The sequence below is a fragment of the Schistocerca cancellata genome, chromosome 8 (genome assembly GCF_023864275.1).
Source record: "Schistocerca cancellata isolate TAMUIC-IGC-003103 chromosome 8, iqSchCanc2.1, whole genome shotgun sequence".
NCBI lineage: Eukaryota > Metazoa > Arthropoda > Insecta > Orthoptera > Acrididae > Schistocerca > Schistocerca cancellata.
In genome coordinates, this window is record NC_064633.1 from 360,342,152 (window position 1) to 360,367,632 (window position 25,481).

The window sequence follows — 25,481 nt, forward strand, 5'->3', positions numbered from 1 at the left end:
GTAAGCAACACTCTGCGGATGTTTGCCGAAGATGCTGTAATTTTCACTGAGTGACGTTAGGATAGAGAAGACTTAGGCAAAATTTCTACATAGTTTAATGGTTGGCAGCTAGTCCTAAATGTAGAAAACAGTGAGTTAATGAAGCAACACAGTATTAGCAGTGTGCTGCTTAACACAGCCAGATCATCAGTTAAATATACAGGTGTAATGTTGCAAAGTGATATGAAATGGAACCCGTGGTGGGTACATATGGCAGGCACACAGGTCGCGTGACCCCCCCCCCCCCCCCCCTTGTGGGGCCACCTGAACTGACACCTGTGCCGCCCATGTCAGTCAGCCCACATGCTACTCGTTCGTTTCTTTTGTCAGTGAACTCGACTGAATTGAGTTATCTAGTAGTTGCACTTTCCTATGTAGCACTTTGCATGTGACTTGATTATTTTTTATTAAGGTAAAAGTAAAGACAGCTTAAGATATCTTTCTCGCCCCCTCCTTGAGTTTTTTCTGTATCAGCCACTGAATGGAACAGTCATGGAAGGATTGTAGTAGGGAAGGTGACTGGTCAACCTCAGTTTATTGTGAGAATTTTAGGGAAAGTGTGGTTCATCTGTAAAGGAGGCAGCACACAGAACACTAGTGTGACCCATTTTTGAGTACTGCTTGAGTACCCACCAGGGTAGGTTTAAAGGAAGACATCAAAGCTGTTCATAGGCAGGCTGCTAGATTTGTTACTGGTAGGCTTGATGAACAAGCAAGTGTTACACAGATACCATGGTAACTCAAATGGGAATTCTTTGAGGGAAGGCAACATTCCTTTAGAGCAACACTACTGAGAAAATTTAGAGAAACAGCATCTGAAAATGGTTGCAGAATGATTTTACTGCTGGCAATGTATGTTTCACATATGGAGCATATGGATAAGATATGTACAGAGGATGTGTACAGAAGCATACAGACAGTTGTTTTTCCTTCAGTCTATTTGTTAGTGGAACAGGAAAGAAAATTAATAGTAGTGATACAAGGTACCCTCTGCAATGCACCATAAAGTGGCTTGTAGAGTGTGGATGTAGTTGTAAGTTTAGAATGTGTAGATGGGCTCACATGTTTCCAATGCTGTTTTGACTATGCTGCAGAAGTTTTGCCGAGAAGCCCTCACACATCCTCTTTACAGTCCCAATCTCTCCCCATGAGATTTCCGTATATTTGGAGCCACCAATTTGCTTTGGACAAGGAAATGCACATCTAGGTACAATCATGGTTACCTTGGCAACCACAGGCATTAATAGTCTTGTCTCACAATGGGATTAATGTATTAACAATTATGGCAGTTTCTTTAGAAGTAATACACATTTTTTTCATCTGTTTCATTTTCATTTCACTGTTCGCTATGGTATGATATAAACTGTATCCATCAAAACAAATCTATTCAATTTCAGTGGTTTCAATATGAAGTTCTAATAAGCACAATACACTTTTCATTTTTCCCTATGAACATTAGATATTAGATGTTTACCCTTACCATCAATGAGGTTTTGATGTTCTGAAAGAATATACTTAATGAGGCTTCTTTAAGGTCCATTGCTCTTTCCAAGTTTTAAATATTGTTTTGCTAACTGCTGTTTCAACTGTAGTTACATCTATTTCGCAGCTCCATCTTCAGATGAATTCATTCTAGGATATTTCTAGAGAACACAGTGTATATTATGGTGAAAAAGAAACTCCTACATTAGCCACAATTGGCATTGAAATAAATTGAATGACGACAAGTGATGAGGTTCAAACTCGGATTTCCTGCTTAACATAAGCGGTTGCCTTCATCACTTCAGCTATCCCCAAGATTCCCAACCTGTCACAGACTACATATGTAGCGTCCCCTGTTCAGTATCCTCATTGCTCACAGCATCACATGATTCCTGCAAGAGGTCAGATGAAAAGTGTATCCTCACTGAAGGTACACATATAGAGAAGTATTTCAGTTGTACAATACAACATATGAGTAGGTAAGATGACGTACGTCTGCAATAAATAAAACTGCTACTGCTACTACTACTACTACTACTACTACTACTTGATAACTGGCACAATGCATGCACTTCACAGTGGTTAGCGGACTATGAATGAAGATTTAAATGAGCAATGTACTACCAAGCCACAGACCTATATGAGTGCTTCACTGAGTGCTGTATTTGAGGAACAGTCTTCAAAATATTCAAGATACTATTTCTGATGGTTACATATTCGACCAGCAGACATTATTTTTGCCAACTTAAATGATACAGTGGTAAAAGAAATCACTCTTCAGGGTATGATGGCATTTCAACCAAAAACTGAAATCTTATATGCAATTGCAGGCTTTCTTGGCGTATTTCAGCTATGAAATCTTCACGGGTTATCGGCTGAGTGGCGTCATCTTCTAGTTGCAATGTTTCCATGCAAAGATGATGGATACGCAATCCATTGAAACATTGCGACTAGAAGACGACACCACTCGAATGATAACCCGTGAAGATTTCATAACTGAAATCTTGTGCTGTACACACTCTCTCTCCCACGTCCTTTGAGTTAACTTTGTTATCAGCCAGTGACATCTAATTAAAGACCCATCTTACTCCTATTTGTGTTCTCTTAAAATAAAAACATATTCTTAAGGTAGCTTACATCTCAACATTAAAGCATTATAGCACTTTCTTGATAACAACCTTTCATCACATACCCGGTGTAGCTTCCATAAAAGATTCTCTACAGACAAACCAATATACAATTTCACAAATTCAGTTCTGATAGAACTAAACAAGAAAAATTAGCTTGCTGGTGTTTTCTGTAACCCTCCCTGGGGCTTTAATTGTATATGTCAGATAACAGGTGGAACAAATGTATGAAAATGTGTATGAACTGAGACTGCCACTAAATGAACAAATCTGGTAACTACTCAGATTTACAGCATCAGTCTCATTTATTTTTAATCAGGAATTACTCACCAAATTTTCCAGTAGAAAACAAAACCATATTTGTAGTAAACTACTCAAACCCTGCCTTAGTATTGATAAATTTTGATGAAACTTCTTACAGGACTAATAGTTCATTAGTAATGCAAGAAAGCAAGTAGTGTTTTTCTTCATTTGTGTCAAGGTAGTTGGCTTATTCCATATTCCTCAATAATTCATGGTACATTATAACACCAGTGCTACAGGTATTTTGTCCTTTCTTCTACCATGAATTATATGAAACAGAGCAAGATGGAACCTCCCATCTGTTCTTATTGGAGGGCTACTAATAATTAATTTGTTTTATTCGTTTTTAATTTTTTATTGAAGTATCTACGAAATAGTCTTGTAGTATCTACTTGAATTTTCAAAACTTTATATAGACTTGGCCTCACTGAAATTCATTATTCAGGCTTTACTGTTCAATGTGCTGATTTCATTTGTGTAATTTATTGTACCAAAACTGTTAATTAAAATTATGGAATATCCTGCATAATACCAGTTCTACAGCTATTTAATGAACTTTATCCTATGAGACTTTGAGAGCTGAAGACGATTTTGCAGGTAGTTCATCTCACAGTAAGGATACCTCATTTCTGAGGATACTCGTACCAACTAAAAGTGTGAGAAACAATCTTCCTGCTGAAATAACCCAACCTTGAAGTAAACAGGCCATTATTCGTATAAATGTATAAGTGCAAAATATACCAGAGGTAGTGAACAGCAGCAGAAGATTACAACTTAGAAAATCAGTAACGTTCTGTAAATCAGATGATGTTTTGTATGAAAACATGGTCTTGTGGTGGTATTATTGAACAATGAAGCACACTTTTGTGCATAGTTTTGTTCTATGTATCCTAGTTTTGGTATTCAACAGCTTCCATTCATAAAGATACTATACATTAAGAAAGAGATAATGCAGAAGATAAGTAAACAGGTGCACATTCACATAATATTTATCTTTTCTGTTTATTAAGTTGATTTTCAACATTGCAATTTTCATTTCTGGATGCAAAGTAAGCACATAAAGATGCCTGTAAAATAGTGTCATGGGTAATGTCCTGTTGAGGTTTCTTGGACTGCAAGTGGAGTTAATTGTTTGTAGATCCAGGAGCTTTAGCAGACTTCTCCCCTGCCACTCTCAAGTGGTAACTCACAGCCATGTAGTTGCTAGCTTCGAACTTACATAGGCATGATTCTGTCTGTGTCTTCACAGCCCATCACAATATTAGGCATATTTTCATCACACATTTGTCACACTCACTTTAACCTCGTTATGGCTAGGTTACTTGCTGTACAGTCAGCTACAAACTGCTATCTTTATTGATGGTGATATTGGACATTTTCATTTCTTTAGCTCCTTTTGTTATGCTTTCCCAGAAACTGTTATCCTTCATGATATACCGGGTTGTCATTAAATGCAGTTTTACGTACATTTACTGATGATTTCTCTGGCTAGCATTGTCGAGGATAATTCTTGTGTTCAATTGGCCATTCTCTGGCAAGCATTGTCAAGGCTAATTCTCGTTTTCAATCTGCCATTGTTCTGTGATGCATACAGTTTGCTTGTCATAATATTATTCACAATTACACATTATTTAGTAAATGCAGGGAGTTCTAAGGCATAAATTAACTTTCACAGACACCTGAGTTGATGTATTGTAGCTGGAGGCCTCTCTCTCTTCAGGATCTGGCTAATCTTCCCTGTCACATAACCACAGAGTGGCAAAAACACAAGCTTCTTCCTCTCCTCTTTGGCAGTGTTCTGTTACAAAGACCTCCTCAAATTGTTCATGTGGTTTGTTTGTTGCTCTAGCCATTTTCACGGAAGACTTTTCATATGTAGTTAATTTTTATGGAAAGTTTTTAGTATCAGAGATAGCTTCAGTTTGATGAACCGATTTCCTTAGAACAGTGTGCTATTTGGATGGGTGGCACTAACTGAAAGAGTACAAAGATTGGTCCATATTGGTTGGTTTTCTGCGCATGTTGTGGCTGAAACAACAAGATGGCAAAGCACTGTGTGTGCGAGGGTGTGTGTGTGTGCGAGTGTGTGTGTGTGAGTGAGTGAGTGTGTGTGTGTGTGTGTGTGAGAGAGAGAGAGAGAGAGAGAATTAGTGGTGGTCATGGAAGAACTGGGAGAGCAGATGTATCAAGTGTTTGAAAAAAATGTGAGTAGATAATGAGATCATGCTGTAGCTAACTATAATGATGTCTTTCCCAAGACACTTTACTGAATTGACAAAACTGTCTATTTTCTTTATGTAATGCTTACAGTCACCCACATGCACCATAGCTGACTGACAATATGAGGAATTCAACTTACTTTTGCAAGAACACACTGTGGAAAATAAATCATGAGAATCCTCCATTATCAATGCAACAGTGATAGAAATCAACATCAGTGCTATCACAGCACATAAGAATACCACGGCGTATTCTTATGGCCAACTTTCAACACAACAGAATTGCAGAGGCAGGCAGAAAATCTTGCTCATCTACAAGGTCTGTTCAAAAAACACCGGAAAATTTGTAACTTCATGTCAATGGTGTGTTGGAGCAAAATGCAGTTGGCATCCCTGCACATGCCTGTATTTAACATGTAACTACTGGAAGTTTCACTGTTGTATGTCTATTAGTTATTTTCAGTGCTGTATTGAGTACAACATTGTGTCACACAGTTTGCGAATTTCAAGATGGCAGAGTTAGAAGAGCAACACGCCTGTATTAAATTTTGTATGAAACTTGATAAAACCTTTACAGAGACACATCAAATAATGCAAGAAGCCTATGGTGATGGGTGCTTAAGCTGTACTCTGTGTTATGAATGGCTCACACAGTTTAAAAAAGGTTGGCCAGAAGTTAAAATTACCCTCATTCAGGATGCCCTTCACCATCTACTGATGACATTCATGTCGTGAATGTAAACAAAACTGTGCATACCAGTCAAAGATTGACTGTCCTACAGAATGCAGAAAAATGTAACATTTCAGTTGGATCACATCATGAAATTGTTACACAGCATCTTGGGATGCATTATGTTGCTGCCAAGTTCATCGCATGACCTATGAGTCAAAACAAATCTGTGAAGAGATTTTGGATTGCGCCAATGAGACTGAGATGCTCCTTAAGAGAATCATAACTGGTGATGAGATGCGAGTATACTGTTATGATGTTGAGAACAATGTTCAATCTTCGCAATGGGTCAGAAAAGGTTCTCCAAGACCAAAAACAGCAAGTCAAGTAATGTCAAATGTCAAAGCCATGCTGATAGTTTTCTTTGACTTTGAAGGATTAGTTCATCACAAATTTACGCCACAGGGACAGACTGTTAATTGATCATAATATTGAGATGTGTTGTGATGCCTGTGAGAAAATGTTAGAAGGAAACAGCCTGAATTGTCATGCCTCTTGCATCACAATGACACACCTACACATTCATCACTGTTGGTGCAAGAGTACTACACAAATGAGGAAATCACTTTTTTTATTTCCAGAGTTGAAAACCCCATTGAAAGGATGAAGATCTGTAATGACAGACGAGATAAAATAAAATTCCCAGATGGCTTCTGGAAGTGGAAATGACATTGGGAGCAGTGTGTCAATTGTGGAGGAGAGTATTTCAAAGGAGACCATGCACAATAAGTAAACGGTAAGCATAAAAAAATGTTGTGGCCCAAGTTCCAGAATTTTTTCAATGGACCTCATACTTAAGACTCCACATATTTTAGTGCAAGCACAATATAAATTTTGTTGGCTGAATTAAGTATCTGTCTTGGAGAAGTTGATATGTTCAACTCTGATGTATATCATGATACAATTGTGTTCCCATCACTACCTTGGTAGATCTACTCCCCTTGTTCTTCGATAGCATGATGGTGGATCAAATCAAACTCATGCTGATGTCACATTTTTTGTGTGGCAAAGAATAGTCTGAACAGTCAGAAAATGTTGCAATGGGGAACCCCCTCACTGCAACCATAGCTATCCTGATTATGGAGAACTTTGAGGACAGCACCTTAAACATGGCTGCTGCAAAGCTGAGTCATTCCTATTTTTATGTCAGAGACACATCCATTGTCTGGACATATGAGCATGAAAAACTGTTCATTCAATGTCTGGTAATTTTGGCATGAAAAACTGGGAGAGTTCTTGGAACACCTCAATAGTATCCATCACCATTTCAAGTTTATGATGGATGCTGTTGTCCACATCTGATGAAAACTGAATGGATGTATCGTCCACAGTGCATACAGACAATCAACTCACAGGGACTATTCTCCATAATCTTTCAACCATCCATTCCAAGTCTAAAAGCATAATGTTCTAAGGGCCTTGGTTAACTGAATAGAACCCATATCTTATGCTGAAAATTTCCTTTGAGAATTGAACTACCTATCAAAAGTCTTCCGTGAAAATGCCTACAACAACAAACAAATCTCGCATGTAATTTCAGGACATATCTGCAAGTAGAAAAATGTCAAGAAGGACAGTAAGAAGTTTGTGGATTTTGGCCACTGTGTGGTTCAGTAACAGGGGAGATTGGCCACCTCATAAAAAGTCATACAAGTCAATCTTGGCAGGCTTCCAGTTAAAATAAGACAACTCATGAAGCCTGTGGAAGATAATTTAAGACACAGAATTCCCAGTGACTACAAAATGTCATGCTAGTGCAGGCAGTATTGTGTCAGTCAGACCATGCACATATTAGAACAGTGCCAGGTTGAGCATGAGAGACATCTGTGACTATGCTATCAAGATTAATTAACAGTATCAAAGTAATCAACAGTAGCTGAACATGCAAAGAATTCCATTCAATGAAACCTCTTAATCACAAAGGTTAACAATTTCTGAGATAGTTGAACTAAAGAAGTTATAGAGATCAAAATATAAAACAACACCATCTTGAACATGAGAGACATCTATGACTACACTATCAAGAGTAATCAACCATAGCTGAACAAGCAAAGAATTGCATTCAGTGACACCTCTGTAATCGCAAAGTTTAAATTGGTGTGATAGCTTAGTTAGAGAAGTTATAGAGATAAAAATATCTAATAACACTTATCACCAGAGATGGCTATATGAAGCTGAGTACAATGTAGAATCTGGGCAATGTTATGTTAAACAGTGCACAGCGACTGCAGGATGAAAACTTTGCCTTATACAGTACTGGAATGAACAACATTAATGTAGCTGCTAGTACCATGTCTATATAAGGAAGATGCCAGCATCTACATGGCAGTCAGTTAGCACTAGACAATGGCCGTGGAGCACTCTTGGATCTAGGCCCACTCGATGTGACTGGGAACCTGAGAATATTTTGTTGTTGCCGTTTCAGGAATAATACTTGCATTTGTAGTTACAAGGTGTGATTGGAAAGTTTTAAGAATGGGTTGTAATTGTACAATGGTGGTATTTACATGCTATTGTGATGCATGTCCTTCAAAATAGTCCCCTTCTGACTGCACACACCAACTCCAATGGGGTTTCCACTTTTGGAAACATTTCTGGAAATTTTTTTCCTGAAGTGTGTTAAGAATGCTCTTCATATTTGCCTGGATGTCTTCAATCATGTCAAATTGCTTCCCTTTCAGTGAAAATTTCAGTTTGGAAAACAGGTAGATGTCTGCAGGGGCCAAATCAGGGGAATATGGCAGTTGAGAAAGCACAAGAATTTTGAATTCGGTCAAAAATTCAACGAAGGCACGATGAGCCAGAGCACTGTCATGATGTAGCACCCAACTCCTGTCTTTCCACAATGCAGGCGTTTTCTTCCGCACCTTTTCACGCAAATGCTCAAGGACACATTTGTAGTATTCCTGGTTAATTGTCTGCCCTGCAGGGGTAAATTCATGATGCACAATACTGGTGGAATCGAAAAAATTCACCAACATTGTCTTCACCTTTGACCGACTTTACCATGCTTTTTTTCGGTTGTGGTGAACCTGGAGTCTTCCACTGTGAAGACTGCACTTTGGTTTCAGGATCATATCCATATACCCATGATTTGTCACCTGTAGTTGCCCTATTTTCACAAATCTGGGTCATTTTTAGTCCCATTAATCAATTCTTGGCACACTTCAAGTCGGTATTGTCTCCGGTCACTTAAGAACACTTTTGGAATGAATTTTGTGGACAATTGACGAATGTTCAGATCTACAGTTAAAATTGACTGAACTGTACAGAAATTTAAATTAAGTTCATCAGCCATCTCCTTAATTGTACGTCTGCGATTAGCATGCACTAAGTCACAACTTTCACGTTTTCATTCATTTCTGAGGTGCAAGGATGGTCAGACCGTGGTTCATCTTCAAATCTTTAAATCTGTTGAACCAGACAAAAACATTTGACTGTCTCATACAATTATTCAAAAAGCGGTTTTAACTAGTTCGTAAGTCTCAGAAGCTGATTTCTTGGTTTTAAAACAAAATTTCACACAAACTCATTGCTCCATTTTCTTGCAGACAGAATCCAGCATCAAGCCCTAACAGACCCGCACTCAACCAGCTGCCACAAAGAACTGAGATAAGGAAACACAGTTTCCTGTCAGATGGCATTCAAGGGCAAGGCAGTGACTCACTCTCTACCCTCCGTGTATGTGCCCGCCAAATCAGTAAGCAGTAGTGGATCCATTCTTAAAACTTTCCAATCACACCTCGTATGTCAAGTACAGAAAGCTTAAAGCAACTGTCAGATAGCAACATATCAGTCTAACATTCATGATGTTTAGTGATGTGTTGCATGGAGGTGAAGTTTATAACAACTGCTTGCCTCTATTAATGTAATTTTTTTATTTAGTCTGCATTCTTAAAGACCATTGATACTGCAACCTGCATCACATTAATGAAATAGGTCCCCATTTCAACAGTTATAATGGGTATGATGAACTCATGTAAAACTAGTGTTTTGTAACTAAAAATCTATCTCTGGTAGAATTGTTTAGGTTGGTACCTTTCACCTTATGGAAATATAATTTCTTAAACCACCTAGTGAATGTTCTGTTGTGGGATAAAATGCAGTACCAGTACTGACAAGAAATGAATATGGACATTTGTTTATCACAAATTCTTCCTTATGATGTAGAGTATAAGTGTGGCCTAATACATTCATAATTTGTTCAATACAGTTATGCAACATATCTATCTATTTCAGGAGGTTAGGATCACAAGGGGTTTTCTGCCTGTATGTACCGGTGTATAAAAATTTCCATTCCACACACCTGCACAGAGATGACATGCTCTTTGAAACTACTTTGTAATGTGACATACATTATACAAATCCAGTTTAGTGAACAATTCCTGGGTATTTGTGTATATTTAAATGAAAATTACATTTTAAATGTGGAATAGATATTTTTTCAGACCAGTACATGTAAAATAATATTTTAAATACATTTTGGTTGAAAATTCCATTTATTCATTTTAATCTAGCAATTTGAGATCTATGAAAACATCAGTCAAAAAAACCTTTTTTACAGAATTTCAGAACATTTTTACAAAAAGACCGCATTTTCCAGACCTTTGAATAGTCCTGAGAACAATAATTTAATAGTTGGTCATTATATCTACTCCACATTTCATCTTAATTAACCAACATATTTATAGCTATTGGTTTGAAATTTATGAACAATATTTTCAATGTCTACAAAGATTCAGTTTGTGATTTTCACTTTTACACTTCCATCCCAGGAAATGTTCTAAACTTAAATGTGCATGAATGTATATTTTCATGTTCTACAGATTCAGGCACCTCATCACAAATATTTTTTAAGACACAAAAGTACAAATGAAAAAAAAACATCATATATAGTAACAGAGGTATCTGGCCAATTGATCTGCATCATTCTTAATTTTTTACCAAAAAAAAGCAGCTTTTCATAGAAAATCTGAATAACTCACACAAAGTGATGTAATATTTTACAAAAATTTCACACTGACTTTACTTATAACAAACTGCATAACAGTGTGTTCAGAGAGATCTAAAAACAATAAAAACAATGGAAAGAGTAAGTATAACCACTAACCAAATAACTGATGCACTGAGTGGCAGACAGACACACAAAGACACACAAATGAGACTGAACTTATGTCTTTCACTCAACACCTTAGCTGCAGAGTTATTGGTTACCTTCAGTTTTTCTATTGCTTGTATTCCATCCAGAACTTTCCAGAATAGCATTAATGTCAGTTGCGATCAAATGAATAAATGAGTGACACATAATGTTTGTTTCGTTACAATTGTTTACTTTGTATAGAAACCAGTCTAAAGAGTTTCTTCTTCTACATCTTCCTATCGTTTTAATAAATGTCACTATTGCTATCAAAACATGACTCAAACCACATTTAACAAAGCCGTGATGCTTTGTTCACATATCACCCACTATTTCTTTGTTAAATAGCAGGTTTTTTTGTACATTGGTGGTATTCTGATCAAAGGTGCTTCATGATTTTCTATATACTCTACACTTAAATACCTGTGACGTTATTTTCAGTCTAAACCAGTGGTAAGCATTTCACAACATTGTCTTCATATCTGTTTGGTGCATTCATTAGGTAGCAGAATACTGCTCTCAAATGTTTCTGAGTTTACCATGTAATTTGAGAAATGGAAATAACTTGAATGTCATGGTGGTCACTACATAAAAAACGAATGATATTTGTGTCTATGGTAAACAAATAATAACCCTTGTTAGATTTTCCGCTCTCACTTATCAGCACAACCCTTCTCAGTGTATGCCTGACTTCCAACATACCACCAAAAGTTTACACAACCTGTACACACATACAGTTATGTGAGTACCGAATACACCATATTCAGAAAATCAAGAAGTAACAATAGTAGGAACACAAAAATGTAGCTATTTAGCTTAAATTCATTCCAGTGACAATTTACCTGACTTATTTAGACTCTCCACTAAGCACCAATAAACTTCAAAAAATATCAGTTTGCCGCCGACTATAAGTGTTGTTACTACTGACATCAGATGGTGTGATATCACTACTAATAACACTGCTGTCTGCCACTTCCTCTGCTAAGTCCCACAATTTTTCCTTGAATTCTTCGCTTGGCCTGTCAGGTAATGGTTCACCTGTACGGTACACACCATCATAAAGGCGCTTCTTCAAGCCACTACTGGTGCTACTCAAACTACTACTACGATCACTGCCTGTTGTTCGTCTGCCATCTGCTTCAACTTTGTTGGGTAATGCCATCTGATTGGATGCTTTTCTCAGTTGTACTGTCTCATAGTCCCAGGATTCGGCAGAACTTTTTGCACTTGATTCTTTGTACCAACAATACCACCCCAAGGCAATTAACAGTAGCAGTACTACCAATACTGCTAGGACAATACCTGATGTAATTGCCATTTGTCGTGATGAGTATTCATATTGACCTAGTGCCCAAACATATTTGAACATATATCACTTGCATATTATACATATTATACAGTTTTAGAAAGATAATAACAAACTTTATCTAACACCAGGGAAGTAAAGATGCTTAAAATATGATGTATTAATTTTTTAGATGAACAGTTTATAGTCATGGAACATACCAAAACATATACAACATTCCTTGAACATAGGTAATCATAGTAAACTAATAAGAAACAATTGCACGGATAACTACGAAAAGCTTTCAGTTGGACCAAAGCAGCATCCTTCCAAACATAGTGAATCCTAACATTTTCATCTTTTTTCTAGGAAAGGGATTCTGAAAGATAAAGCTGCTGTATAAATATAGCTGAGGTTGAAATGCTTATCAGCAAATCAATGAATCCCATGTGGGACAGAAATATAGGTTTAAAAAAAAAAAGAAAAGAAAAAAAAGGCTGAATTTGATCAAGCTGAAATGCAGCCGGGGAATAGCTCCTTAGACATCGTTCTTAGCATAAATGTCATTTTTTTCTTCTTTATTTTACTTATAAAAGACAATTCAACATAATAACCAGTCAGTCACTTTTATTTTATCCCCTGATGTGCTGCAAGGACTTACACCCTCATCTTCAATTGAGTGGTTGGCACGAATATTTCTTTTCCTGAATGTAGCCAGTTGCCTGACTTTAATTTCAGAGAGGTTCCAGGAAAACCTGCATAGCAGGTTGTTATACATTCACATTTGTATCGCTGAATATCATAAATCCATCTGAAAATGAGGGTGTAAGACCTTGAAAAGAATTGTGAAGAAAAATAAAAGTGACTGACACAGATAACTGTTTTAATTTGTCTTTTATATCATGAACAGTAGCAGTGTCAAAGTCACAGTCCAAATGGACAAAATAAAGTTTCTTTTTACTTCCTATCTTGCATACTGAATTTACATGAAATTTCAGAGTTCTTGTGCAAGCCACAATTTTTTAATCTGTGTTATTTAAAGTGGAAATTACATGTGGCTGACAATAATGGTACAATTATTCTGTATAAAAACATTTTACATAAGCAAATATTCAAACTTTTAAGATTCAGTAAAATGATAATCAGGTAGAATTTCGTCCCCATCAATAATAAAGTGTCCCAAAATCGATATATACCTCATTTTTAAGTTCTATTTTTCTTCTACCAAAATTTTATAATTTGTGAAACATTACTTTTAAAAATATTATTGACTTAAGAAACACAGATTCTTCAAATTTAAATACCAGGCCTTTAAAAAAATCCAATTCTCTACGTCTAAAAATGTTTACTGTTATTACAGATGGGTAAGTGCTTAATGAAATATGTCACAAACAAGCTTTTGATTTCTAAAATAATCTTGGTGGGCTCTAATATAAAATGCAGGAGCAACTTTAAGAATACATAGCCAATAATTGCTCCACATTGGCAAGTGTATATGCTTACAATTCATGTCTTTTATATTATTGTTAAAATGTAACTGATCCTTATTTAAATATTTTGTAAGAATTTCTGTACCTGGGTCTTTGAATAGACATTGTGGATAGTGCCTAAGTTGGTCAATGCTAGGTCACTGTAAAACTTTTTCAGTAATAAGCAGCAGTCAGTTAGCACTAAGACGCAATCAAGTTTGGTCAATAACATGTGGACAATCAGCTATGTTCTGATAATCATCACCAAATCATGTTAAGTACTCTGCTAAATTATGGTCATCTCCAGGTGTGCAGTGTAAATTGGAAAAAGTTGTCAAGACCTGGCTTCATGAGAACAGGCTAGACAACAGGAAATCTATGTACACTACTGATTTCATTCTGCAAAAATTTAGCATTGTTGTGAACGGCAAACTAATGAGTGGATGTGTATGAAAATAAATGTACACTCACTGAAATTTAAATATCAGCAACGTCATATTATTTGACAGTTCCTACAACTCTATATTAATTTATAAGTAAACTTCACAGAAAATATCACACAAGGCCTAGATATAATAATGCTACATGTGTTGCACTTATTGGAAAAATCACTTGAAAATTGTGTAAATTGAACAGTTACACCTAGATGAATATCAGCTAATACTGTATTGTTGCAGCAATAGTAAAAGAAAATGGAATTACCTGTACAGATGAAATCATGCCACTGACATGTCTGGTCATAGTCCTTAGAACAGCTTAAAAGTTTGCCTGTTGCCTGCTATATGTGGGGCTTTGTTGTTCAAAGAAGAGTAATCTCTTGATACTGTATGATTTTATGTGTAGGTCAGTTTCCAAGAATATTGCAGCTTTTGGTGAAATAATGTTAAATAATTAAAGGGAACAAGAAAAGATGATGATATGAGTTCCTTAACATCACAAACCATTCAGGTAAGACTGGTATTGTGTAGAAGAGCAACATGAGGATGTCTCTCCAAAATACTGCAACTTTTATGCTCTTTATAGTGGTATTTAACACATCTTGCTTAGTAGAGGATTCATCCAAGTTTCGGCATATTAGTTGGTGATTAGGTGTCTGAACTTATCAACAGCTGCATGTAACATCCTCCTCATACCCCCATGTGACTAAATTTGTTTTGCATCTTGAAACTCCTGTTTACTCTATTAAGGGTTCTGCAAGCAGTGTAGGGTAGGCAGTAACCACAGATACTTTCTTTCCTTGGAGTGAATCCCTCTTGCTTAGAAGCATTTCTTGCAACAGGAAAACACATCTAACAAATGGCTTGATGTCTAATGGTAATGTTCGCTGCACAAACCTTTTCCTGCACTTAAGATAATGTGTTGCATATGTATAATTGTACATCAGATGTTTTGGGTTTTCAATCTGCTTCTTGTGTTCTACTTATCCTGACACTCTGTGTCTTATGGTTGGGGGTGCAGTGCTGGCAAAGTGGTAGATCTTTCAGACTGGTATTGATCTAAGGCATCCAGTAACTGAGCAGTCTGACTGGGAGTCAGTCACCAAGGGCCAGGAAGCCAGCATAAAGCATTTCACTGACACAGAACTGGCACTGGGAGTGGCATATAGGACTTCATTTCTACCAATGATTAGGTTAATACTGACCCCTTATCAGACTGTGCATTGTATGGGAGCTTTTGACACAAAATACAGTCGTGGGAAAATCCACTACACAAGTAATTAACAGAATCCATTACTAATCTCACAAAAAAAAAAAAAAAAAAAAAAAAAAAAAATCAAATGAAATCATCATGGTCCATTTTAATTTCATATAATTGATAGGACAATTTCCTGATTGATGGCAATATGTAGTTTTTGTCTCCATAAAGAAACATCTGATACACCAAATCATCCTGAGTGGTTTATTATCATGTTACACTCGGCACATGGTGTATTAGATGCGTAACAGACACCTGTTCTGGATCTTAAAAGCTAAAACACACCATTGATAACCCACCTCTACTGGAGGCAGCAATGTGACAGATTTCCTCTATGCACAATATCTAAAAGACGCCTTTTTGATGTTATGAATGTTAACGATTGAGTGAGGCTTATGTTTCCCAAATTACTTTATAATTTGTCCTGTCTGTAACACACACATACGATTTGAGAGCAATATCCTTCAAGGCAGTAAACATATTAGAGCAGCTTAGTCACAGGTAAAAAGGAGGAGACTGTCTAGGGAATGTCTCCCCACTTTTATAAAGATTTTGTCCAATTTGAACTGTATGGATGGATCAGTAAGACCTACACAATTGAAAGTTGTGGATATTACCCACCAGCAGGAGGTTTCTCTGGCATGAGGTACTAACACGATCAGTCCCATATCAATCATCTATGCTGAGGTTGATGGACTTCCACTTGCCATCTAATGGAACCTCCATATACAGCCTCAGGCAAATGACTCTCTTGTTTGTTCCATAATAAGCAGCATTCTTTACAGTTCTCTTTCCTACTAAGAAACTAGTCTTCATATATTATCCACAAGCATTGTGGTCCTTTGAAAGGTGCACAAAAAACAACCTAGTGCCTCTTGCTCCAAAATCTAAATGAATTTAATGGACCACTGTATCTTTAGCACAACAATGAAACTATGTATTAAAATTTTTTGATACATTTTAGATAAAAATCATACCTAATGATATACTTACGTAAGCATTCAGTGTACCCATACTCAGGTATATTCCACTGTCCATTTGCACCACAAGACCTCCGCATATCACCAACCAGAACGTAATCTTGATTGCACTCAAAAGTTACCACTGTTCCAGGTACATATTCAAAAGTGCTCTTTCGACCAAATCGTGGTGTTTCCAGCACACCACATGAAGTAACTGAAAATTCAAAATGGAGCTTATAAACAGAAATGAACAAAATAAATAAGATTAATTATCAGTTATTTTAAGACAGAATATTAACCAGTAATTTTACCTTTTGCCTCCGTAATTTCTCTGATTTCTGTGTAACTTGCATAATAGTTCTTTGTGAATTCAGCAACATCCCTATTGACAGTCATTGCGTAGTCATACTTGCACTGATATGAATCTTTGCAGTAGAACTCAGCATCAGTCCTGTCTTTTGACCTGTTAACAGAGTAAGTTAAAAACTAAGCAGAACACATCTTCATGTAAGGATATATCACAACTCACTAAATTTCGGTTGGCTAATAATAATTGGCCCTCTCATACATGTTCTATTGCTTCTGAGTTTTCCCATTAATGCTCTAAAGAAAAATTCATTTTACAAAAAAAATTATTTATAGCCTCAGAAGATTGTTAGATTGTAAGCAGCATTATTATATGATAATCATATGTAATAACACAAAAAATCACAGTGATGCTATTGCTTGTCCCTCACAGATGACCTGCTTATTTTGTATTTCAGACTTTGGGTCTCTGTGCTATTTTAAAGTTGGAATTCTCATTTTATTGTAACAGTGTAAAATTTAAACGCCAATAGGCCTTTCTTCACAAACCTGTTACTAGGAATAATTTCCAGCAAATCTGTACGATACTCAGGAACAAATGACTCATTTGCATAATAGCTGGAACTTCGAGAGTACTCATTCACAAATAAGGACCCTCCTACTCCCTCTTTCACAGTATCTCCCAGTATCCCTGAAATTTACAAAAAAAATCATTTTATTTTTGTGTGGTAAGTAATCATCTTTTCTGTTGTACAAATACAAACGCTTTAGTCATCTTTGAGCATTTTTATGTGCAACTGGTGGCATCAAACAAAATAATGGAGTAAGTGTCAATAAGTACAAGGAAATAATACATGACAGATACACTGCATAATTATGTAGATGAGAATAAAAATAAATAATTATAAATAGATCACTCACAAGATCAATTTACTGCATAATTAAATGTATCACATGGACAATAAATAATGAAACACTCAGGTAAATGACAATAATAAAATAGACACACATCATATCTTATGGTTATATACTACAGTTTGTTGTTTATTTATAGCTGATCCACATAAGTAATTTAGGTCATTTTATTCCAGTCAATGAAGGAAAATTAGAGGAAAAGATTTGTGTAATGGCATGAGTGCCATAAACAACATACTGAAAATCCTGACCAGTGGATTGTGAGCACTGGGGTCTATATAAAGGTCACTTTTTTATGTATTCCTTGAATAATTTGAAAACTGCAGTTTCTAATAAAAATGTTTTCTAGTAAAAATTTGAACTAGATTAAATTTCCTACACAAAAGATCCTATTCATTTTTTTCTTTAGGACTAATAGTTTCCATGTTGCAAGGAATGGAGAAATCACAGATATGAAACTAATGTTTATAGTTAAATTAAATGGGGTAAGAACTAATGTTACATGTGAGTACTACATGTAAGTGCAGTAGAGCCATATTAAGGATAAATTGTGTTATAGGGGTGTAACAGGGTGGAGGCGGGAGGGAAGGTGGGTTGCCAGATTGTGGTTGTGTGCCTCCTTCCTTCATTGGCCTGCAAACTGAAGAGTAAGTAAGTGACCTCCTATTATCTCTGACACACTACATCACAAAAAGCAACTGTAGGGTGTTTCACACAGGGACAACAGTTTATTTGTGAATGAGAGAAAAACATTATGGATGAATTACAGACAGGTGTCAAATAATATGAAGCCCAATATAACTGTGAAGCTAGGCCAACAGAATATACTACAAACGCCAAATATAAAATTCTTAGGAATTTGGTTAGATGAGCATCTAAAGTGGGACAAGCATATAGATGTGCTCAATAAAAAATTAAGTAAATGTTGCTATGTATTTAGAATGCTCAAAAACTGCTGCAGTGATCAAACAGTATTGTGCACATATTATGCATTTATGCATAGTCTTTTGCGATATGGTGTCATATTTTGGAGCAATGCAAGTCAGGCAAAATGCTCTTTTATTATTCAAAAACGAGCGATAAGGATCATAAAAGGAGCTGCACCTAGAGATCCATGTAGGGAATTTTTCAAGGAATATAAAATCATGACTCTTCCATCCATTTACATCTATGGAAGTATATGCTTTCTGAAGTCTCACCCCCAGTTTTCTTCTTTAAACAGTGAGTTCCATGACTATACAACAAGACAGAGTAATGACTTTCACAGAGAAGTGCATAAGAAAGCCCAGTACAACAAGAGTGCAATATACAACCGGAAAATTCTCTACAGTGCTCTTCCCCTAAAAATTAAAAGGATTCAGAAGCTGAGCAGTTTTAAAAGTGAACTCAAAAGAATGTTAATTAGTAATAGTTATTACAGTGTTAGTGAATACATGAATTCTTCAGAAAGATAGCGTGCCTTCACCTATCTTATAATTCACTCATATACAAACTTGTGTCGTGGGGTAGACACTTTTATGTACACAAAAATTAATTAATTTACCAATATAGTGTTATAATCATTGTTTCTTGTTGCTGTCCATTATACACAGAATATATGTAACTTATTTTTGCCCTATATTGTTACAAATTTATATCATGTAAGCTATAATTGTTTTTGCCTATATATTTAATTTAGATTTGTTCACTGATATTTTTTACATAATATGTTGTTATTCATATTTTTTCTGTATGTAACACATGACAAATCCCATATCATTGTATATGATAAAATGGGTGCTCAATAAATCAAATCAAATCAAATACTGTCCTTTCTGAGCACATCTTAGGCATCAATGCGCAGACACACACAGGGATGGTTATTTTCGATAAAGTGCATTAACATTACATAGAATACAGGTATGAGTTACTAATAATACTAACTCAAGAAACACATATGGACAGATTATCAGTAAATCTCTCCATATTGTTCTAAAATGTTAAAAGAGAAATCGATTCTTAGTCATCCTGCACAGCAGTGGTAGCGTTCTTCCAGGAAAGGCAACTTCCCTTACCATGAGTGTAGCTTGCTTTTTGGTTTACACCTCCCCAGCATTTCCTGTCCAGTTTTCTTATGTGAGTAGACAAAATAGCTTCACTGAGTTCGAGTTTATGTAGTTCAGTTATTTTCAGTTTATTATGAGAGTACTTATTTGCAGTTGTTAAATTAGCTATTATCAAAAAACTAAACAGCTGGAGCTGTCTACCATACTGAAGAGACTGCCCAAACTGAAAATGCTGTCAATATGTATTTGACAAAGTCAATTTCATTGTCTTTACTGTTAATGGTCGAAATACTTTGCATTACAGCAGATTACTGTTCTAGATTTGAAAATGATCAGTCCTATTCCATCAGATAAGACACACCTACCTTCCAAGATATTTTGTGGAGGTGTGATAGATGGCTCCATTTGGTGTGGCACAGTGTACAAACACTAGCAATTCCTGAATGGAAGATTTTTTGCAGTCTACAAAAAACACAATTAGTGGCAAGAGAAGTGCAGGAACTTCCTGATCATTCATCCTGTTACACTCCAACACAATTTATCATTATTTATTATATTTCTACTGCACTTACATGGGGTTCAGGATTTAATATCTGTTCTTAATCTGCTTCATTTAACAATAAAGATAAATTGTATACCATAAAATCACTATTTTTAATATCCTGCAATGCAGAAACACAAGACCAGTAAATTGTGGATCACAAGTGTATCTAGTAAACAACCTGTTGAGGTAACCTTATAACCATTTAGTAAACAATTCTAGGAATTGCTTTCCATAAGCTCTGTTTGATTATTGAGTTACTTATCCAGTCTTCTTTTCATTTAACTGTAGTAGATTTCCTCTTCCTCCAAGTTGTCACCTACAGGCCCTTATGGGAAATATACAAAATTTCAAGATTGTTCCCTATGTGTTGTATCATATGTTTATTTTGAATGAGATAAGTATTGAACGTAGATTTTTCTTTAGTTGCCCCTTTAGCATTCCCTTTAAACCTTCTCGAAAAGTTGTGCCCTGTTTGCATTACATGAAATTTTGTAAGTACTAAAATTTGAAGATCTTCCTATGTAATCAAACAGTGTTAAATCCAAGATGGACTGTAACAATATTATGAGAAGGAAATTTGCAACTCACCATACAGCGGAGATGCTGAGTCGCAGATAAGAACAAACTAAAAGACTCTCACAACTACAGCTTTTGGCCGTTAAGGCCTTTGTCAACAATAGACAGACATATGTACACACACAGACACACATGCACACACACTCACACAAATGCAACTGCAAATCACACGCACGAAGTCTCCACTAGATGGTGAGTAGCAAATTTCCTTCTCATAATATTGCTATGCAATCAATGCTACATGACAGCATGTTAAGCAATGAATTCTTAACTTTGAAGCTTATTTTAACCTTGCAGGTTTTTTTCCGACAGTGCCTCCCATGTAAGTCAAGCTTATGTATTTTAATTTGTATTTTGCATCTAAATCTTTATTAACTTTACTTACTTAGATGGTCTCTAACAAAGACATTTAAACATTGTTTTTGAACCTCAAGATTACCCCATGGTTGTATTCCATTACCCAGATGGGACTGCAAGAATCGTGAAAAATCACATAATAGTAATGTTTTATGACACTGCTCCTCTACAACTATACATTAATTACATACATTTACGTAGTAATTACCTACATTTAAATTTTACAATTACTTATGTCTACTTATAGCAATGATACTAGTATATTTATTTATAGGTATATAAAAGCAAAATTCTAATTGTATGATTGTCAGGTATAAGTAAAGCTACTCAAAGCATAAGTCTTGAAAAGCTCTCTTTTTGAATTCATCAACTGTGTAAAATTCTCACTTTTTACTAGTTTCTAAAACGTCTTTAAATTTTTGTAAGGGGTTTAAGTAAGCTGTTTCTCGCAATTTGTAAAGAACTTTAGGCTTGTGTGTTTTGAGAGAGAGAGAGAGAAGGAGGGAGAGAGAGAAAGTCTTGAGAACAGTAAATCTATCACGTGGCAATTCCTTGTATTGGACAAATGTACATTATTTCTTGGTCTAAGTTTCTTTGAATTTTCTTTGGCATAACTTAGAGAACTGTAGATGTAAAGGTTGGCACCTGTCATAATGGTAAGTGATCTCAACTGACTTCTGCAAGTAGAAGAGAAGACATAGCATACACCGAATGACTTCCTTCTGCCACTGAAAAAAATTTACGCTGACTTTGGTGAATTTCCCCAACAATATCCCATATCATGTGTGGGGGTGGAAGAATGCATAACAAGAATATAAGCAGTAAATTCTTACTGACTTTTTGTCTTAATTTATGTACCAAACACAATACTGTTGCTAGTTTGACACCTACGTAATGTTTGTGTCCATCCCACAAAACATACTTTCCCCATCACAAGTCCAAGTAATTTCACATTCATATTATAGAATTCATTGCTCTGAGAATGAAATAAAGTTATTCTGTTTCTGTTTTGTTAATCGACAGCTGGCTGGCCAGACACCAGTGATGTATCATCTCAATTACTTCTCTCTTATAATTCCGAACACTTTGTAAGTTTTCACCAATTGTTACCGTGTGATAATGTCAGCATACAGCACATTCCCACATGGTATATGACTTGAGAAAACACTTACATAAACAATGAAGAGAAAGGGTCGAAGAATCAATCCCTACAGTATACCACATTTTATTTTATTTTAGCCATGAACATTTGATAGACTTAAGTAAGATGAGTCGTGATGAAGACACAAAACACGGATTCCACATAAACAGGAAAGGGAAGGCCCAGCTAGTTTCCCACATAAGCAAACTGTGTGAGAAAGACAGTGTGGAGAAAGCTCCAATTGCTCTGTGTTACAACCATGAGACTTTTTTAGAATAAAGGACCATCATGATAGTTTTCAGGGATGTATTTTGGATATGACTGAGTCCCAGTCAAGCAAAGAAAAGCCAGGCTGTGAAATAAGTGATCAGTCATTGCAGGACAGTTCTAAAAAACCAGTGTATGCACAATGTTGTAAAAAGTGCAACTCAAACAATTTTGATTCATGCAAGATGGGATAAAACCCTTAAAGTTCATGCACTTAAATGTGCAATATCTCAGAAACAAACTAGGCATACTACAAATATTCATAGAGGAACACTTGCCACATGTACTAGTAATAACAGAATATGGGCTAAAATGCAATGAAATAATATATTCTAGGTTAGAAATTTACATACTAGCAAATAGCTATTGTAGGAAAAACCATAAAGGTGTTGGTGTGCCAGTTTATGTTAATAAGGATATAGAAGCTAAAAAAATTTCCTTTCTTGAACATCACACACCACAGAAGCATCAATTGAAATGACAAGTATTGTACTCCACATTAATGATCTTAAGTTACCAAAGCATCAAGTGATGGAGTATATAGGCCACCAAATGCTGATGTAATGCTATTTATGGATAAATTTATTAGTGTTGTTGGTCAGGCCAGTTCTAATGACCTTACTATATTAGGTGACTTTAACATAGATGGAAACTCAAACAGTATAGCAAACTTGAAACTCACTGATGTACTGACCTCATACAATCTTGTAAATATAGTGAATTCTCGTGTCAGAGTAACGGACACATCTTACACTAGAATAGATTATGCTGTAATCAACAAAGTTGTTATAGATAAGGTAAATTACAGTATCTTAGATTTTCTTTATTCTGACCACTTCTGTCAGGTGATAAAATACATAAATTCAGTTGTGCCTAAAATAACAAAAATTGTGCTATAGGAACGAATGCTGAATACTTCAAACATTAATGCTCTTAAAGACAAACTAGCAAATGAGAAATAGGATTCTGTGTACCAGGTAAAAGGGTTGGATGAGAAATGGAATGAATTCTACTCAGCCTTACTGTATCATTATGAATATAGTTGTCCAGTCAGAGAAATCCAGAAGGTAGTTAAACACTGCCAAAATGGAAGTAATCCTAGACTAAAACTCCCACCAAATCTGATTAGGCTCAGGCAGCAAGTACATGATCTAAACCAGCTTTATAAAGCTACTACTAATGCAGGTTTTCAAGAAAAACTACAATAGGGCCAAGCAAACTTTTAAAACTTAAATTGTTAACCTAAGGAAGCAGATAACAGCAAAACAGTAGAACAGTCTGACAACATAAGCAAAGCATCTTGGAAGCTAATTGACAAGTACCAAAAAGGTCCCAAAAAGATGAATATAGAACCACTCAGCGTAAGACATGATGGTAACATTATAAAAAACCCAGATCCTATATGTAATCTTCTTAATAACTAATATATTTCTGGTGAACAATCGACCCATATTATAGATTCACAGGTAGAGACCCGATGCCATCTCACACAGTGTACCAAATTTAAATTTGTGGAGGTGAATGAGCAGGAGGTCTGCAGAGCAATTTACATGCCAAAGAAAAAATTTTCATCTGGATGGGATGGTGTATCCAGTGCTATTACTAAAGTGTGCTTAAAAGAAATCTCTAAACCTCTTACTCACCTGATTAATTGCAGCATTAGAGAAAACATGTATCCAACGGTTCTAAAAATGAGTGTAGTGAAACCAGTGTATAAAAAGGGAAGTAAGGAAGATGTCTCCAACTATAGACCAATATGTTTAATTCCCACTTTTAGTAAGATATTCAAAAGCATTATCCTTTCTCAGCTAAGTGCCTTTTCACAAAACATAAACTGCTTGTAGATTCACAGCATGGCTTCAGAAAAGAGCTAAGTACAACCTCAGCGGTTACACAGTTCATCCATGAAATTTACTGTCTGTTGGACCAGAAGATGCAGACTGCAGGTATATTTTTGGACCTGACAAGAGCATTTGATATGGTAAACCATAGGGTACTTCTTAAAATGTTAAATTCTTATAGTATTGGGGATCAAGCCATGAATCTTTTAACCACATACCTGCTGAATTGTAGGCAAAGCACTAAATTGTCATACAAACTAGACAATAAAATCATGAACTCCCAGTCCACCAGTGAACCTGTATTACAAGGTGTACCAGAGGACTCAATCCTTGGACCCTTTTCTTCCTTATATATGTTAACGACATTGCACAACTTACTAACTCCCATATTGTAAGCTATGCAGATGACAAGTCAGTCTTATTCTATGGAAGTGAATCTAATGAAGTACTGTATTTACTCGAATCTAAGCCGCACTTTTTTTCCGGTTTTTGTAATCCAAAAAACCGCCTGCGGCTTAGAATCGAGTGCAAAGTAAGCAGAAGTTCTGAAAAATGTTGGTAGGTGCCGCCACAACTAACTTCTGCCGTCAAATATATGTAGCGCTACATAGGCATGCTTTGCAGGCACAAAGATAAATAGTGGCGTCAAAACCTCTGCGTCAGTAAATAAATTTAAAAAAAGGTGGAAGACGAGCTTTTTTCTCCGCCTCAAGTTTCGACCACTGCATTTTATACATTATCCAATGAAGTAAATACAAATTCCGTATTGTTCATCTTCGAATGTAGCAGCATTTCAATTTACTACGAAAATCCGACTGGCAAGACTATTTGGGATGTTTGGCAATATGGCCAACTCTACGTTCTAATTTTTTCCTACCTGTGAGAAGAGATGGTTGCTAATAGGAACTTTTATGAATTGTCAATCACATGCAGTATTCTCTTCAACATAAGAATAATACGAATATACACATTTTGCCATGTATTGTTTCGTGTCTGCTGCTATCTCATTTAAATCCTGTCTGCCTAATAAACTACGAAACT

General features: G+C 35.9%; 1 protein-coding gene across 1 annotated transcript in view; it reads right to left on the reverse strand.

The window, feature by feature from the left end:
* The window catches only part of LOC126095180 (protein mesh), a 267,125-nt gene that overhangs the window by 25,190 nt on the left and 216,454 nt on the right, over positions 1 to 25,481 (reverse strand). Inside the window, exons 17-19 of the mRNA XM_049909911.1 lie at positions 17,304 to 17,445; positions 16,760 to 16,911; positions 16,480 to 16,662 (exon numbers count right to left, since the gene is read on the reverse strand). Coding sequence (XP_049765868.1) covers positions 16,480 to 16,662; positions 16,760 to 16,911; positions 17,304 to 17,445 — 477 coding nt within the window. The remainder of the gene's footprint in view (positions 1 to 16,479; positions 16,663 to 16,759; positions 16,912 to 17,303; positions 17,446 to 25,481) is intronic.